The sequence below is a fragment of the Chelon labrosus genome (genome assembly GCF_963514085.1).
Source record: "Chelon labrosus genome assembly, chromosome: 16".
NCBI lineage: Eukaryota > Metazoa > Chordata > Actinopteri > Mugiliformes > Mugilidae > Chelon > Chelon labrosus.
In genome coordinates, this window is record NC_140349.1 from 15,388,952 (window position 1) to 15,403,975 (window position 15,024).

The following is a 15,024-nucleotide window of genomic DNA, read 5'->3' on the forward strand; positions in this document are numbered from 1 at the left end:
TGACCGAAAACATAAAACTTCTTCGTAAGGTGTTGGACCCCCACAAGCTGTCACAATAGCTTCAATGCATCACTGAACCATTTTCCCCCAGACGAGTCTAGATTTCCCCCAAGGCGTTCAGCTAGATCGATCATTCAGAAAAGTTTCATGCTCATAAAAACCCATAGGGTGACCTCCTCGTGCCCTTTTTGGAAGCCTTGCTGACATGATAGCCTGGTGTCACCTTTCGCCACAAGAGTCTATACAGTCCCACAGTGTCGTTGGGTTGTTGTGCGCCGTTGTGCTTGTTGGGGTGTGAGGACGGTTGGGGAAGGAAGCAGGGCTGCTCCGCCTGGCACTCAGCCCTACCTCAGAAAAACTGTTCTTATCTACTATGGCACACACCACCACGGGCCATCTAGACCTCAGTTTACTGTCAGTTACAAGATATATTTCTGCACGTCCCAAAACACATAAATATTAACATCTGATGTCGTATTAATGCCATGCTGATAAAATATATCCACACTCTTGTGTTTTTTTCCCCTTCCATAAAGAGGCAGTTGAACCTTTTTTTTTGAAAAATGGTCCGTTATTAGCTTGGCTCTCCAGTGTGTGAAGTTCGTTAGACCACAAACTGACAAATACCTACAGAAAGAAGTAGAATCTTGACTTGCATGCTGCAACCACAGCAGGCAGCTTGTGTTACTGTATTGGTTTGATAAGCCAACCGAAATGTGATTGCTCACTGCGCACAACGCATCTGACAGGTGTCATTTGAGGAAAAGATTACTGGTTTAAGAAACTCCCAAAAGACCGAGTGATTGCAGTTAATGGATGCGCTCAATTTGTCTAAAATTTTTTTTTAAAAAAGGTAAGAAAAAGTAAACAAATTCAAACAAAAAAAACGCAAATAATCGCATTCTCCTGTTTTTGAAATTATTTCGGGATGAAACGCAACACCCAACACCGAAGTTTAGACTTTAACGGCGTACCGTGCGCCGTCGTAAATGCTAAAAAAACTCAATCTCATGGGAATAAGAGATAACAGATTGCCTTTATTGATGCTCACTCGAGTGGAGTCACAAGGACATGATCATGTGAGCGGTGTATACATCCCTGTAGGTCTGATCATAATCCGTAGTTTTAGCAGGAAATATGTTGAAAGAGAAAAAATTTCCAGTGGCAGGGCCTCGCATGGCTCCAAGAAATGGCTTCTTGCCTGCCCAACTTTCAAGACAATCTCCTTAAACAATATACTGTATTTGGCTGGCATTTGGTTGAGCTGTATTGTAAAATTTTGTGCCTTCGGTTTATGCCATTTTCTGTGAGTGCACACAGTGAATACAGCTGCGAGATCGATTAAGAGCCAGCCTGTGTACAGCGAACATGCAGTGCTAATGCAGGTCAGCGAGCATGGGCCTGTTCCGTGTTAAAATAGAAACGACCGCCAATTTTTTTTTTTTTTTTGTCAACGAGTCAGTTGCAAGTGGTTGACGTGCAAACATCATGTGTGATTTGATTGTAAAAGCAGAACCGAGAAAATACACGACATAGTATGAAGAAGTCCATTGATAATGAAGATGCGAGGGCAGTGATGGCCTGGTTCCTGTGCTCCTGCATGGTGCTCATTGAGGAAATGCTTTATGGCTGGAAAAAAAATAACCAAATCAATCATATCATATAGGAACTGGACCGTGCGGTTACACCATGGCGGCAATGAAAAAACACCCTGCAAGAACGTAAATTAAAATGGCTAACAGCACTGTTTAATGACATGACAGGGGGCCAGAAAGGCAAAACCTTTGAGGACAATGGCTGCCAGGACGTTGTAAGAGCACCTGACTCAGTTGGGAGAAAGTCTCTTTAATGTCTGCGGAAATATAAGATGAATAACAAGCATTTAAGGAAGATGCTCAGAGTGTCGTGAGGGGATACTTGAAACAGCAAATGTGGTCAAGGTGGAAAACCGGGTCATCCAAAAACAGTTTGAGGAGATCAGTCCTTTAGATTGAGGAGAAATAATGCTGACCTGATCTCACCTGACCTGAATGTGTCACTAAGATTATTCAAAAGCGTTGTAAATGGCTGCTCAAAGAGAGAGGAAGATCTGGTTCACCAAGACGAGACTTATCATGAATGTGTGGGCTCAACGTGCAGGTGGCTATCAAGGCGATAGGTTGATGGAGCTTCATGGTAGAGATACCTATTTCAACTTTGGCTCACGTGGCGCCGGAAGAACAGCCTTCGAACGGTTGCCAAGTACAGCGGAAACAGCAAGAAAGAGCATAGCATGAAATATGACACTTCTACCAGCAATCTGGTACGGCTTACCTGACCGAGGTCATACCATAACCTACTTTTGATTCTACTCAGAGAATCCATTAATCACTATGCAGTATGGGACGTTTAAAATATATTTTTTAGAACTTGTGCTGCCATTTTAAGCTGGTGCAGGCAGTGTCCAAGCAGGGTTAGCATATTGAGCGTTTTGATTATATTTTGGATTTGTAATGCGCTACAGTGGCGTAAAAGTGGTGTGAAAACCGTCCTCTTCAACGACGTACATGCTCAACTAAACAGCTGCCAAATTAAACCTTTATAAACATAATTTAGTGAAGATTAAACCAATGACGGTTTACAACAATACTGGACTGAATCAACCAATGACGCAGAGATGATACAAGCACAAAAGATTAGCACTGTGCCTCTTGTAGATAAATATTTGACTGCGTCTGCAGGACTTTTGTGTATCAAGTGTATTCAAACTCAAAAGCTAGCGTTAAGACCAATATTATCTCCCCCGCTTTCTCTGCCATCCTGAGGGGAATGTGCACAAAAGAAAATATTGTTGCTTTTGGCAGATGATGTTATATCCTGTATTCAAGAACCAGAAAGTCCCTTCACGCTTCTTAAAACGGCCATTACTGTACATCCCTTGGATCACAAGTTCAAGCAGCCCATTGAGCTGTCATGGTAAAGATATTTTAGTCTGAATATCAGGCTAAATCAGCTGTGCCTTTTTTTAGATAGGGGAAGCTGGAGATGCTGATGTGAGATTTTTTTTAGGCAGTGGCCGGTTTGATAAGATTGAGGAAATGCGAGACATTGGACTTCTGAGTTTTGAGGTATGAAGCCAGTCTTTAGTTCGGTGCCGCTCTCACCTTCTCCTGAACATCTCGGCGAAGATGCAGCCGACACTCCACAGGTCCACTGGTGTAGCGTAGCTGGACTGAAGCAGCACTTCTGGGGCTCTGTACCAGAGCGTCACCACCTGCAACACACACAGGACAGCAGAAATAAAAAAACATTAATACATTATTGTTAAAAGATGCAGGACAAAAATCACTTGCCAGCAGCTCTTGGTAAATGTGACCAATCTGGGGGGGAAGGAGGGTCATGTACACTCACTCTCACACATAGGGTTAATGCTTCTCTGCCCCCATCTTGGGCTTACGTAAGACATGAAATCATATCTGGCAGGACGCGTCTCCCTGCTTTGGTGTACCCACATCACACAGTCTTTCCACAGCAATCCACCACGGACGTGCAATACTGTACATTTACAGTATATATGCATACTCGTGCAGAGTGCTACCCATTACAATACCGCACAACACATTTAACTGCATTAAGGTTGACAGATGACATGTGCATGTGAAATGATAACGGGGTGACTGATAGCAACCACCCCACCCTGCTCCTCCTTCCTGCCAAAACAGACAAAAAGCACTTCCTGTCTTTCATCAAACAATCTTGCACCCACCTGAGGTAGGGCGGCAGCCATTTTGTGCCACTTCACACCAAGCACCAGTTTCCAAATTTGTCCCTGTAACTCTATTGGGACTTCTGAGAAAGTGTGTGTGTGTGTGTGTGTAGTCGTAGCCTGCAGGAAAGCAGCAGCATTGTTAACAGCTACAGTAGGGAAAGCCTCCAGACAAAACTCAGTGACCCCTAGTAAGAGAGTGGACTGGTTCCAGGTGCTTTCCTAAACTCCAAATTTTTCCAACAGCTCTTGGCTGAAGTTCCTCCTCCAGGCACTGCTGAGTGCTTATCTGGATCTTAAGAGTCTGAGGCGAATGTTTGTAAGCAAAAGTGTGCAGCATCACCTACATTTCTTTCTTGGCTTTGCTAGTTGGGACCCTCAACATGTGTACGAAGAAACAATGCCCCCATTTTTTAGATGTTGTCCACATGCTTAAATATGCTCTAACAGGTAATGTGCGCTTAATGATCCTTATGTATGAGTCAGCAGTCAAGAATCTTTATGGTTTGGAGAGAGGGTTTTGTTTCAGTATTGTGCACAGTGATAGAGTGAATTTAATGAACTCTAAAGGCTCTTTCAGGGCAGAACTTACGCACATAGCCAGTGCCGATGCGACCCACTTATACGTGTGCGCTTGTCAGTCCGACTTGCTCTGTAAAAACGCGAGCCAAACGCTAGTCGCCACTGTGTCTTTTTTGCCAGTCGGGTTCATTTTTGTTTCCACTTCCTGCTTCACTTTCAACAATGGTGACTGAAACTTTCGTCTGAGTCATACAAATGTTTATATCTCTGAACGTCCTCAGTTAACCTTTCCTCAATGTGTTCCATCTTTATTGATCCTAAACAATCAATTTGAAAATTGCAGAGATGGAGAAGCAGCCAGATAAATACTAAAGCGGAAACACGCTACTACCAAGCGGACCAATCACAGCTCTGTAGTTACATTCATTTCTGGGGAGGTGCACGTCAGTTACGGTGCTAGGGTCTGCGCTGTCGCCGTAGCTTTTGCATCAATTTCACACACAAGTCTAAACCACCTATTAGATACTGGTAACAACTATCAAGACCAAATATCTAAAAAAATTGTTGATTGCATAAAACCTTGCAGCAACGTTCTCTAGATAATGAATCTTGAATCTCACCACCGTGAGACTGCTTTATGACCAAATGTCGGTCGACCACTTTTTTTTCGCAGACTAAAGTACCTCCAAAACTACTATAAAGTTTTGTACAAATGTGAACTTGGTCAAAACAGTCTCAAGGTGGTGGTGTATGAAAACACAGTGAAAAACCAAGTATGTACAAAACTAACAAGATTCTGACTTCTTTAGCTGTATTTTCTGTTTACTGCAACAATAAACAGACGTCAGCACTGTCATCATGAATGCCCATAACAACATTTGGTGTGGTCATTACTGGTGAAGTTTCACTAGCGACAAAAAGGCTAGTTTGCAACTAAATGTTCCTGATAATTTCAATGTAAGAGAATTACTAGTTTTTCTTATCTACTTGTAATATTAATGGTAATATAAAATCTACTAGTGACAAAAAACTATCTGGTCTATTATAATCCAACTACTTCCTGCAATATTGCAATGGTTAAATTATTATTAGTAATTTTTCATTACCATCGTCCTCAAAGTTTCCTGCCTGGAATTCCAGGCCAAAGGGATGTTTTATACATGATGGCAGTACAAGAGGAAGTCTCGAATTTCTGAGGTGAACTGATCAAACATTACCTCAAGCTGAAAAGTGAGGCCATCGACAGAAATATACACTGCTTGGCCAAACAAAAAGTCACCACCAAAACAAAAGGTCACCCACTCTAATATTTCATTGGACCGCCGGTTTGATTACAGCACGCATTCACTGTGGCACTGTTTCGATGAGCTCCTTTAATGTCACCAGATTTATTTCCATCCAGTGTTTCATTCATTTTTCACCAAGATCTTGTATGGATGATGGAAGAATCTGACCACTGCACAAAACCTTACAAGCACATCCCAAAGATTCTCAGTGGGGTTAAGGTCTGGACTCTGTGGTGGCCAATCCATGTGTGAAAATGATGTCTCATGCTCCCTGAACCACTTTGAGCCCCATGAATCCTGTCATCTTGGAATATGCCCGTGCCATCAGAGAAGAAAAAAATCCATTGATGGAATAACCTGGTCATTCAGCATATTCAGGTAGTCAGCTGACCTCATTCTTTGGACACATAATGTTGCTGAACCTAGACCTGAGCAACTGCAGCAACCCCAGATCATAGCACTGCCTCCACAGGCTTGTACAGTAGGCACTAGGCATGATGGGTGCATCACTTCATCTGCCTCTCTTCTTACCCTGATGCCCCCATCACTCTGGAACAGGGTAAATCTGGACTCATCAGACCACATGACCTTCTTCCATTGCTCCAGAGTCCAATCTTTATGCTCCCTAGCAAATAGAAGCCTTTTTTTTCCCAGTTAACCTCACTGATTAGTGGTTTTCTTAAGGCTACACAGCTGTTCAGTCATGAACAAACATAGTCCTGAGTTCTACTGTTGTTTTTCTTCCATTGATTTCACCAAACGTTTAAGTAATCGCCGATCATGATCAATCAGGATTCTTTTCCGACTACATGTCTTCCTCGAAGACAATGGTTCCCCACTATCCTTCCAGTGTTTAATGCGTTGGACAGTTCTTAACCCAGTTTTAGTAGTTTCTACAATATCCTTAGATGTTTTCTCTGTTTGATGCATGTCAATGACTTAACCCTTCACAAACACATTAACATCTTTTTCACGACCACAGGATGTGTCTTTCAACATGGTTGTTTAAGAAATGAGAAGCTACTCATTGCATCAGTTGAGGTTAAATAACTTGTTGCCAGCTGAAAGATAATCAGCCATGCAGTAATTATCCAATAGGAGGCTTGTACCCGTTTGGTTAGTTAAATCCAGGTGACGACTTTTTTTTTTTGGCCAAGCAGTATATAAGAGGAATAAAAAAAGCTAGGTCACATTTGATCGTCTTAACTGAATGACACTATTAATAGAGCCGGGGGCTGCATTTTGCAGATGTGTGATACTTTCTCGTCTCTGCTTCCTGCTTCAGTGGAAATGGTGCGGAAGTTGAGGCTAGTTGGCTGAGATGCGTTGGTTGAGCCATGTGACCAGATGTGTACTGAGAAAGAACAGACCAACTGTTAAGGTCATTGAAGAATTTTAGAACAGTGAAACCTCAAAGAAAATCATGAATGGATGTTGCACATATCATCAGGTTACACGTGGAGAAGAAACCCAAGAGTGCATTTCTTTAGCTCTGTATGATTTATTCTTTAAAAGGTTTTTGTTATAGTGCACGTGTTCAGTTTAACATCTAGTTCGAGTATGTGACATTTCCACTGCCCCATAACAAGACATGGCATTGCCACATTCAAATGCATGTTGTCATTTTAAAATGTGAATGGATGCATACTTGACATACGACCCTTATGACCCTTGACTCTTGCAGCTGCAAGGCAAAATGCAAGCAACTTCAGTCAACTGCATGGATTTGTCGCCTTGCAAACTGAAGGCTCATATGAACACACACATTAAGCCTTCTAGGAAGAACCACAGACCTAGAGCTCGTGGTATATCCGCCTCGGTGCAGTGTAGTTATTCGAAAACCTGGCCACAACTGCAGATTAAAGCATATACATATAACACATGCATGCACTCGCTTACACACACTCACACACACACCGGAAGAAAGCTGCATTAAGGTTTATTTCAATCTGAAATTACACCCTGAATACTTGCATGCCAGCTTGTAGCTGTGTATATGGTAAGGTGCCCTTTCATTATCTATCTGCATTGAAGAATAGGCCTGCTGTTATTCTGTATTTTTCTTTTTTTTCTTTTCCTTTTTCCAACTTGACTACTTTGTCTGCAAAACTCAAGCCGGCATCCATTTGTTCCTGTTGAAGATCATTTTATAAGAAAACGTGCACAATATGAGGAAATCTGTGATGTTAGTAGTGCAATGACAATATGTGATTGAGTAGCAATATTGAAGGATGCCTACATTTTCCTTGCTCTTCTCTCCGAATCGTGTTACCTAACCGTGCCTCTAAATGACAATCCGCATGGCCCACTTACCGAAGGCTCCATCTAATAGGGCAACTTTTAATTGTATTTACACGGCCTGCACCTCTGCATAACACGGAGGCAAGTTACTGGATTCTGTGCAAATTCAGCCATCACTGCATTTCGGGGTGGTGATGGCCATATTGCGATGAATACACAATTTACTTGCGAATTCCAGCCCCGGATCGTGTAAATGGCTACCCCTCACATGGCTTAACCCAAACATCAGATTCACAGCCTTAGGGTGGGTTGGATTTTCATTTCCAAACAGTCTACAATCAGCTCTGCTTTCCAACCAGCAGTCCTCCCTCCTTCCTGCAACCTCTTGCTCCTTCTCTATAAAACGCTTCTCTTTCTCTGACTGTTTCTGTAAGCCCCTAAGTCCGTAAAACACACATGTCTGAACTGCAGTAAAGCCAGCACTTGGAGAGCCTATAATATCCATGAATGGATTTTGATCACACACACATAGTTTCACACTCTCCATAAAGTACTGCAGAATGTTATACTAAATATCTCAAACCTATTATCTGACTCGAGGCCCAAACACACCACTTAATAACCATTTTCACAGAGATGATTATAACACATGTCTGTTGTAAAAGGACATTCCCCGATTGTAATGTTCCTTTTTTTGTGTGTCCTTTCCCCTCCTCTTCTTCCGACCACGTTTGCATTCCTTCTTCCAGTCTCCGTTTCTCACCCTTCTCATTCTCTGTTCTGCTTCACATATCCCTTCATTACCCTCTCCTGCTTGCCCTCCTCTGCACAGGCTGCATGAAAATAGAGATTCAGACCCATGCATGCAGTCCACTGGACAGTCAGACCTAAACTGTGCACAGTCGCTCATCAGTCAACTGCTCTGCATTTTCAATCTGTCTCTGCGTCTATCTGACACCCTTCTTCCCTTTGGCATGGGAACATGCCAAAGGGAATGGTAACAGAAAACCCAGAGGAGGTCAGATAAAGCAAAATGAGAAAAAAAAAAAAAAAGAAGAGAGGGAGTTAGACTGAGAGACATAGAGAGTATGTGAGGCTGACTCCAGATTAAAGGACAACATTCTGTGAATTCCTTTCTGCTGAGAGCATCCTCCCCCTCACCACCACCACCATCCTCCTCAGCCCTCGCTGCCTGCTCCCTCCTTCCCTCTCCCCATCAGGGAGGAAATGGCTTCTCCTGCCCCAGAGGACCTCCAGACCTCCGAGGCCAGACCTCCAAGCCCGTCCGCCTTGCAACATCCGGACCCGTGTTACCAGTGCACTGTGCATGTACAGCGGACCAGCATGACAATAGGGCGCATGAATGCGAGTGTGGGGGCGTTTGGTTTGTATTATGTGCGAGCACTTGCACGTGACTTAGAGAGCACCTGCTTTCGGCAGGATGAATGAGCTGCAGCGCCATGTGCTTCTGTGCGTTGGTGTGATTATCTGCAAATGTATGCAAGTTATGTGCAGCATGCATTTGGTGTTTTGGTTATATTTTCCAGAATCGGTCATTATTCTTATCAGTAATTAGATAATGTATTCGCCTAATAAAAAGCAAGCTTTGACAACTTCATTTCTCCAGGTAGTTACTATTATCAACAATCACACAACTCTAAGAATGCACAGGCTGTTGTCATTGAGAGAAACATTTGGTCCCAAGTTTATTTAAAGACATCCAGGGTGACTGTCAGCCAACTGAAGCTCAGTAGAGGCAGAGACAATAGCTATAAAAAAAAAAAAAGAGGCAAATCTACCACAGAATGACTTCAAAACATTAACCCAAAGTTGTAGAATGACGTCAAGCGAGTGGTTAATATCAGACCCTGAGAAAATGGCTGTGCGGAAGCAGCTCTTTAAGAACGATAGCACTAAACTGTTCGTCAAAAAATATTAGAAAAATCTACACTAGTGGTAAAAAAAAAAAAAAAAACTCTTCCATGAGCGCTCAACTTGGCTGTTACATGATCCCCACATCATTACTCATCCCATTCTCCTCAACTCCGGTGACATTTTTCTGTCTCTGTGATCCTCCGAGAGGGACCATCATAGTGACCCGATGCCATGAGGACAACTGAGGCCCGGGACTTAAGGCTGCTGCAGCACCAGAGGCACTGGGGTTGATGGAGCTTGGCTGGGGGCCCATGTTTACATTCCCTCTCACTGAGGAAGCCCAGGATGAAAGAGCGCCACTGCACACACACACACACACACACACACACACACACACACACACACACACAACATGCCCTCTACGCACACATGCACACTCATAGACAAGTGCTTTAAATGCACTGCAGGCTAAATTAAGTGCTGTAATTGAAAGGAGCATGATCGGACAATTGAACCTGCAGGAATGACCAAACGAAGCTGAATATAGTGCATTGCAGTTAATTCTCCCTCGTAATTGGCTTCGAGTCTTAAGTATGAATTTGATTACATTCCTGAATGCAATCCACCCCAAATTAAAGCCTTCCCAAGTGAATCTCAGAGGGAAATGGATGGAGGCTCCAGAGTATATAGGAAGGCCACATAAGGGAGAAGCAGAGCGGATGTCCTAATAATAAGCATAAAACTATGCACTCAGAGTACAGTGGAGCGGAGGCTGTGATGTTGTGTCTCCGGAGAGGCCCCATTCGAAGCTCCAGCAGTCAGCCATGTTGTAAACACCATTATTTCACTCCTCCCTTACTTTCCCTCTTTCTGTCTCTTGTTCTGCAAAAAGGACCATTTACAGTCCCAACAATAGCGCTGCCCGGCGCCAAGAAAGGAAATAAGAAAGGAGAGAAGATTTAAGAGGGAGATGAGGGGGTAAAGGTAGATTGAGACGGAGGCTGTGGGAAAGAAGAGAGCTCAGAACTACAGAGCTAGAAAGAAAAGTGCAAGAGCAGCACACACAAACTGTATACAGTAAAACAGGAAAAAAAAAGGGGGCACTGCAACTGTTGCCAAAGTATGCACAGCGTACAGGAATGCAGCACGGGGCCCTCGGCGAACGAAACAAAGACAGCACAGTCAGTGGCTCTCTCTCCCCAGTGCTACCACATCCGCACATCATTAGCTGGAAAATTCCTGATATATGCTGTAATTTTTTTTTTTTCTCTTTTTTTTCCTCCTATTCCACTGGCTGTTGCTGGTACAGACGAGGCTTTAATATCCAGGTGACCGTGCGTGCACATGCAATGCATACGCACGCACCGATCAGTACCCCCTTTCCCCACCTGGAGCATTGCCAAGACGGCAATTAATACAGTGGAGTGAGCAGCAAAGGAGTGTGTGAAAGGAGCGTATCTGCTGGATACATTAACAGGGGGTCCACATGTGGACTGGCGGTGTGTGCAACATTCAAAACTATATGATCGTCTGTGCTTGCTGTGTATGTAGCATACCCTTGGTCATGCATGTGTGTGAACTGTGTTTGCTTATGTCAAACCGGGGCCAGCCCCTTTGCTCCAGCCGGCTGCAGTCAAAGCACAGAGGATGACTTTTCCTTTTTTTCCCATGTGGAGCCGTTTGAGGAGATATCTAAACATTCCCAGAGTGCGCTGCACGTGCTCTCCTGCGTGCAGTGCAAGGGTTTCTCCTCCCTCCCTCCCTCCCTCTCCCTCTCCCTCTCTCTGCTGCCTGCCTGCCTGCCTGCCTGCCTGCCTTTCTGTCTGTCCAGAGTAGAAACACATTGTCTGGCAAAAGAGCAAATTCACAGACATGACCGTCCAGTTCATCCATGGTCATCACTGAGTAGCTTCGGTATTCCACGGTCTCCGTTGCACTACCAACGCAAGCGCTCTGCTGATGCTCGTGGGTAGTTTAAAGTTTTAAAATGTTTCTCTTAATTTATTATTATTATTTTTTTGAGTGTTAAAGAAAGCTTACTTTGAAAATAACAGAGAGAAACATCAAGGTTTGCCAAAGTTAAGGTAGCTCATTTGCATGATCGTCGCTATCGTAGCCGGTTATCATAGCACGCCACAGCTGAGAACACAATTCCTCCACACTTTCCCCTGACCTACACCAACAGATTCTAACCGATATTCATAGTGAAACAAGGGCGCAATGAAAGGAGGGGGGATATTTTCATTGTGAAAATGCAAATCTAGTCTGAATAGTCAGACTGTTCTTGAAAGTCTTATATTGTAAAAGCCTGTCTGCTGTTTGAGCGCGGGCAGGAAATCTGGTTTCAATTTGTTTAATGTCGTCTGAGATATGGGTGTCTTATTCTGGTAAGAGCAGTGGGAGGGCTATGAGCAGAGGGAACTAGAGTGGAGAGTTGGGAAAATACCTTTGATCAGGTAATGCTTTCACTCCTCTGTGTGTTGCCAACGACAGAGTTTACAAGAAACAATGACGGTAACAGTACAGACGGAAGATACTATTCAGCTAATGCTAATAACATCAACAATGGCAAATGCAGTTATGAGCAAACAGGTCTTCTTAGTCAGGACTTAGTCAGGACTTCAAAGGATCTGGTTTGAAGAGTGGTACAACTCCCCCTTAGCTATTGTGTCACCCAATAACAGACTTGAGATAAGCTCAGAAAAAAGGAAGAAAAAAAACATTTTTGCCACTAATAAGCTTATCCTGTCATCCCTTGTAAATTAGGGCAACCCCTCAGTGTATTTTCATTTCAAACCAGAAAAACACAAGAGTCTGACATCAACCGGCAACATAAAAGTCTGTTGGCATTCCAAATCCAATTTGACGGGCAACGACATGCGCATGACATGCATGAGAGTGTAAACTAATGTGTTTCATGGGACCATCCACTCAGCTTTGTATTACAACGGTCACCAATACAAAGAAGCCCCCCCCACAAAAAAAAAAAAAACACCAAACACCTCAGCTCTAGATGAGGGGATACATTTACCTATGAGCTCACAGTTGTGAGTCCTCCTAAATGAAGCTGGAATCCTTTTCAAAACCGTTTACAGAGGAACACAGATCTACTCTGTCGATTAGCAGGGCAGCATTGATCACTTACTTAGACTGTCTACAAGGATTGGCTAACCTATATATGAAGCAACACAGAGGAGTGAAGGTACAAGAAGTGCAGACTGTCGTCTCTGGTGTTGTTGTTGAACTTTAGATCTGAACTTACAAATTTAAAGGCAGCTTGGACTAAACATTCATCAGTCTTATGCATCATTTTCACTGCATGGTATGGATCTACTCACTTTGCTAAATTTAGGACGGACAAATTAAGTAATTTGTCCAGAAGTTTTAGGATATATGGGTAGTTTGTTGGTTATTCAGCTATTTGTTCAAATGTGTCCAAATACCAGGACCTGGATGTTGGTTGGTTAAGTTTTCACACTGTATTAGGTTACTTCCGTGGTACTGCAGCCTCTTTGGGTTGCATCCAGTATTAAAAGGTTGTAGTATTTATTCTAAATTCAAGCAACATAAAAATAAATAAATTTCCCTTGAGTCATTTGGCAGAAATGAGATGTCACTGAAACAGAAACTGAAAAATCTCTCCTCTCTTTCCTGGTATTTCAGATTAATCCATCAGCTTTTCCCCATCTGCCTGTCACTCATGGCAGTACAATGAGCCTGTAGCCAGACCGGGGTCATTAAAAAACCATCAACAAAGCAACGGTCCCCCAGGGACTGCCAGGGGCAGTCTAATCTGGACCCCTGTACCATCCCAATGGGTGGTCTCCCTCCCTCTCTTTTCCTCTCCCTCTCTCTCTCGCCTCCAAGGAGGGTGAAATTATGCGACATGATCGGCGGGTGATGCCGATGGGGCCATCAGTCAGACGCAGCCATGCATGCACCCGCAATCCATGCCACATTTTTATACACACATGCGCACGGACCATGGTTTTTGTCAATGACATATTAACAACCCTGCGTGTTGCTAGCTGAGAAAGCAAAATCATCACAAAAAGAGAAGTTCAAGCAATGCTGGTAAATCATCAGCAGAAAGTACAAGAGTGCCATTTTCAGTTAGCAACGCTGGAAAAAAAGAGGAGTGAGGGACTCTTTGACAGTTTTATGCAAATGCTCAATTCAGCCATCTTGTCATTCTAGAAGTGCTAAATGAATCACTTTGAAAGTGAGAAAGAGTTGTCTCGTTCGCTTAGGCAACAGCAGTTCTCCAAAGCCCATCTGTCTGCCAGTAACGGTGGCATTAGGTGACTAAATAAGTAACTGCTGGTCTGTTGGGCAAAGGGGAAGATCCTCTTAAACAGTGTGTGTATTTGTGTATATGTGTGCAGCATACTGTGTAGATTACGTGCTTTTATTAGCAAGAGGAAACAATGAATGGATGAATGGAGACGGTGTGTGTGTGTATGTGCGTGCGCGCGTGTGTGTGTTGGACTGATAGGGGGATTCCAGACACAGGGACATTCATCTGGAACCGAAGATCCCGTGCTCACGTTGCAGCGCTCCGGTGCATGCACGCACATAGACGCGCGCACTCACACGCGCGCACTCACACGCACACAAACACACACACACACACTACCTCCATCTCATTTTTGTGGCCCAATCTGTATAACCGAGGAAGGAAATGAGTGTGTGAGAGTGTGTGCAGGGAGACTCACATGTTAAGTTCCACTGTGAGAGTTTCAGGGACTTGAGAGGTGAATTCCCGGGTAAGCGTTCCACCCTCGACTAAAAGAGTCCCCATCTAGTCATAACGAATATAACATCTACTCAGAGATGAATCCTCCAATGAAACCACACATACACAAATATTGTGTAACACTATGTAAATGCTATGGTTAGGCATGTCATCCACTTAGCTGCGAATTATCATCAATCAGTATGACAAATTACAGATATTAACTGAGAAAATACTTATCTCAATCATAAAAAATTACCCTCAAGAACAATACTGAGAAACTTCAGTTTACATCTGAACTACAGTCATTAGTCAAACAGAAACAAGTTTATTATTATTATTTTTTTTAATTCAAGTCACAGCCTGGCTAAGCATTCATCAGTAGTTTCTCATAACTCCTGTCTTAATAATAAAAGTTGCACTTAAATCGCTGCCACAATTCATCAGTTCATCAACAACGCCATCATTACGATTCAAAAGCGAACTTAATCAAAATAAATTCCAATTAACGTTCCAATTCATCGCATATTCTCCTTCGCCAACATTTCGCTTTAATCTGTGATGTGTTGTCTGGCGTGGGCTGCTGAGATCCTCAAGAGTAGTTTTCATTTCACATCTTC

The 15,024-nt window shown here is 43.3% G+C and overlaps 1 protein-coding gene across 2 annotated transcripts in view; it reads right to left on the minus strand.

Annotated features, from left to right (window-relative positions):
- The window catches only part of cdk6 (cyclin dependent kinase 6), a 34,173-nt gene that overhangs the window by 5,593 nt on the left and 13,556 nt on the right, over positions 1 to 15,024 (minus strand). For both annotated transcript variants that reach the window (XM_084563265.1, XM_084563266.1), the window contains exon 5: positions 3,144 to 3,253. In XM_084563265.1, coding sequence (XP_084419391.1) covers positions 3,144 to 3,253 — 110 coding nt within the window. The remainder of the gene's footprint in view (positions 1 to 3,143; positions 3,254 to 15,024) is intronic.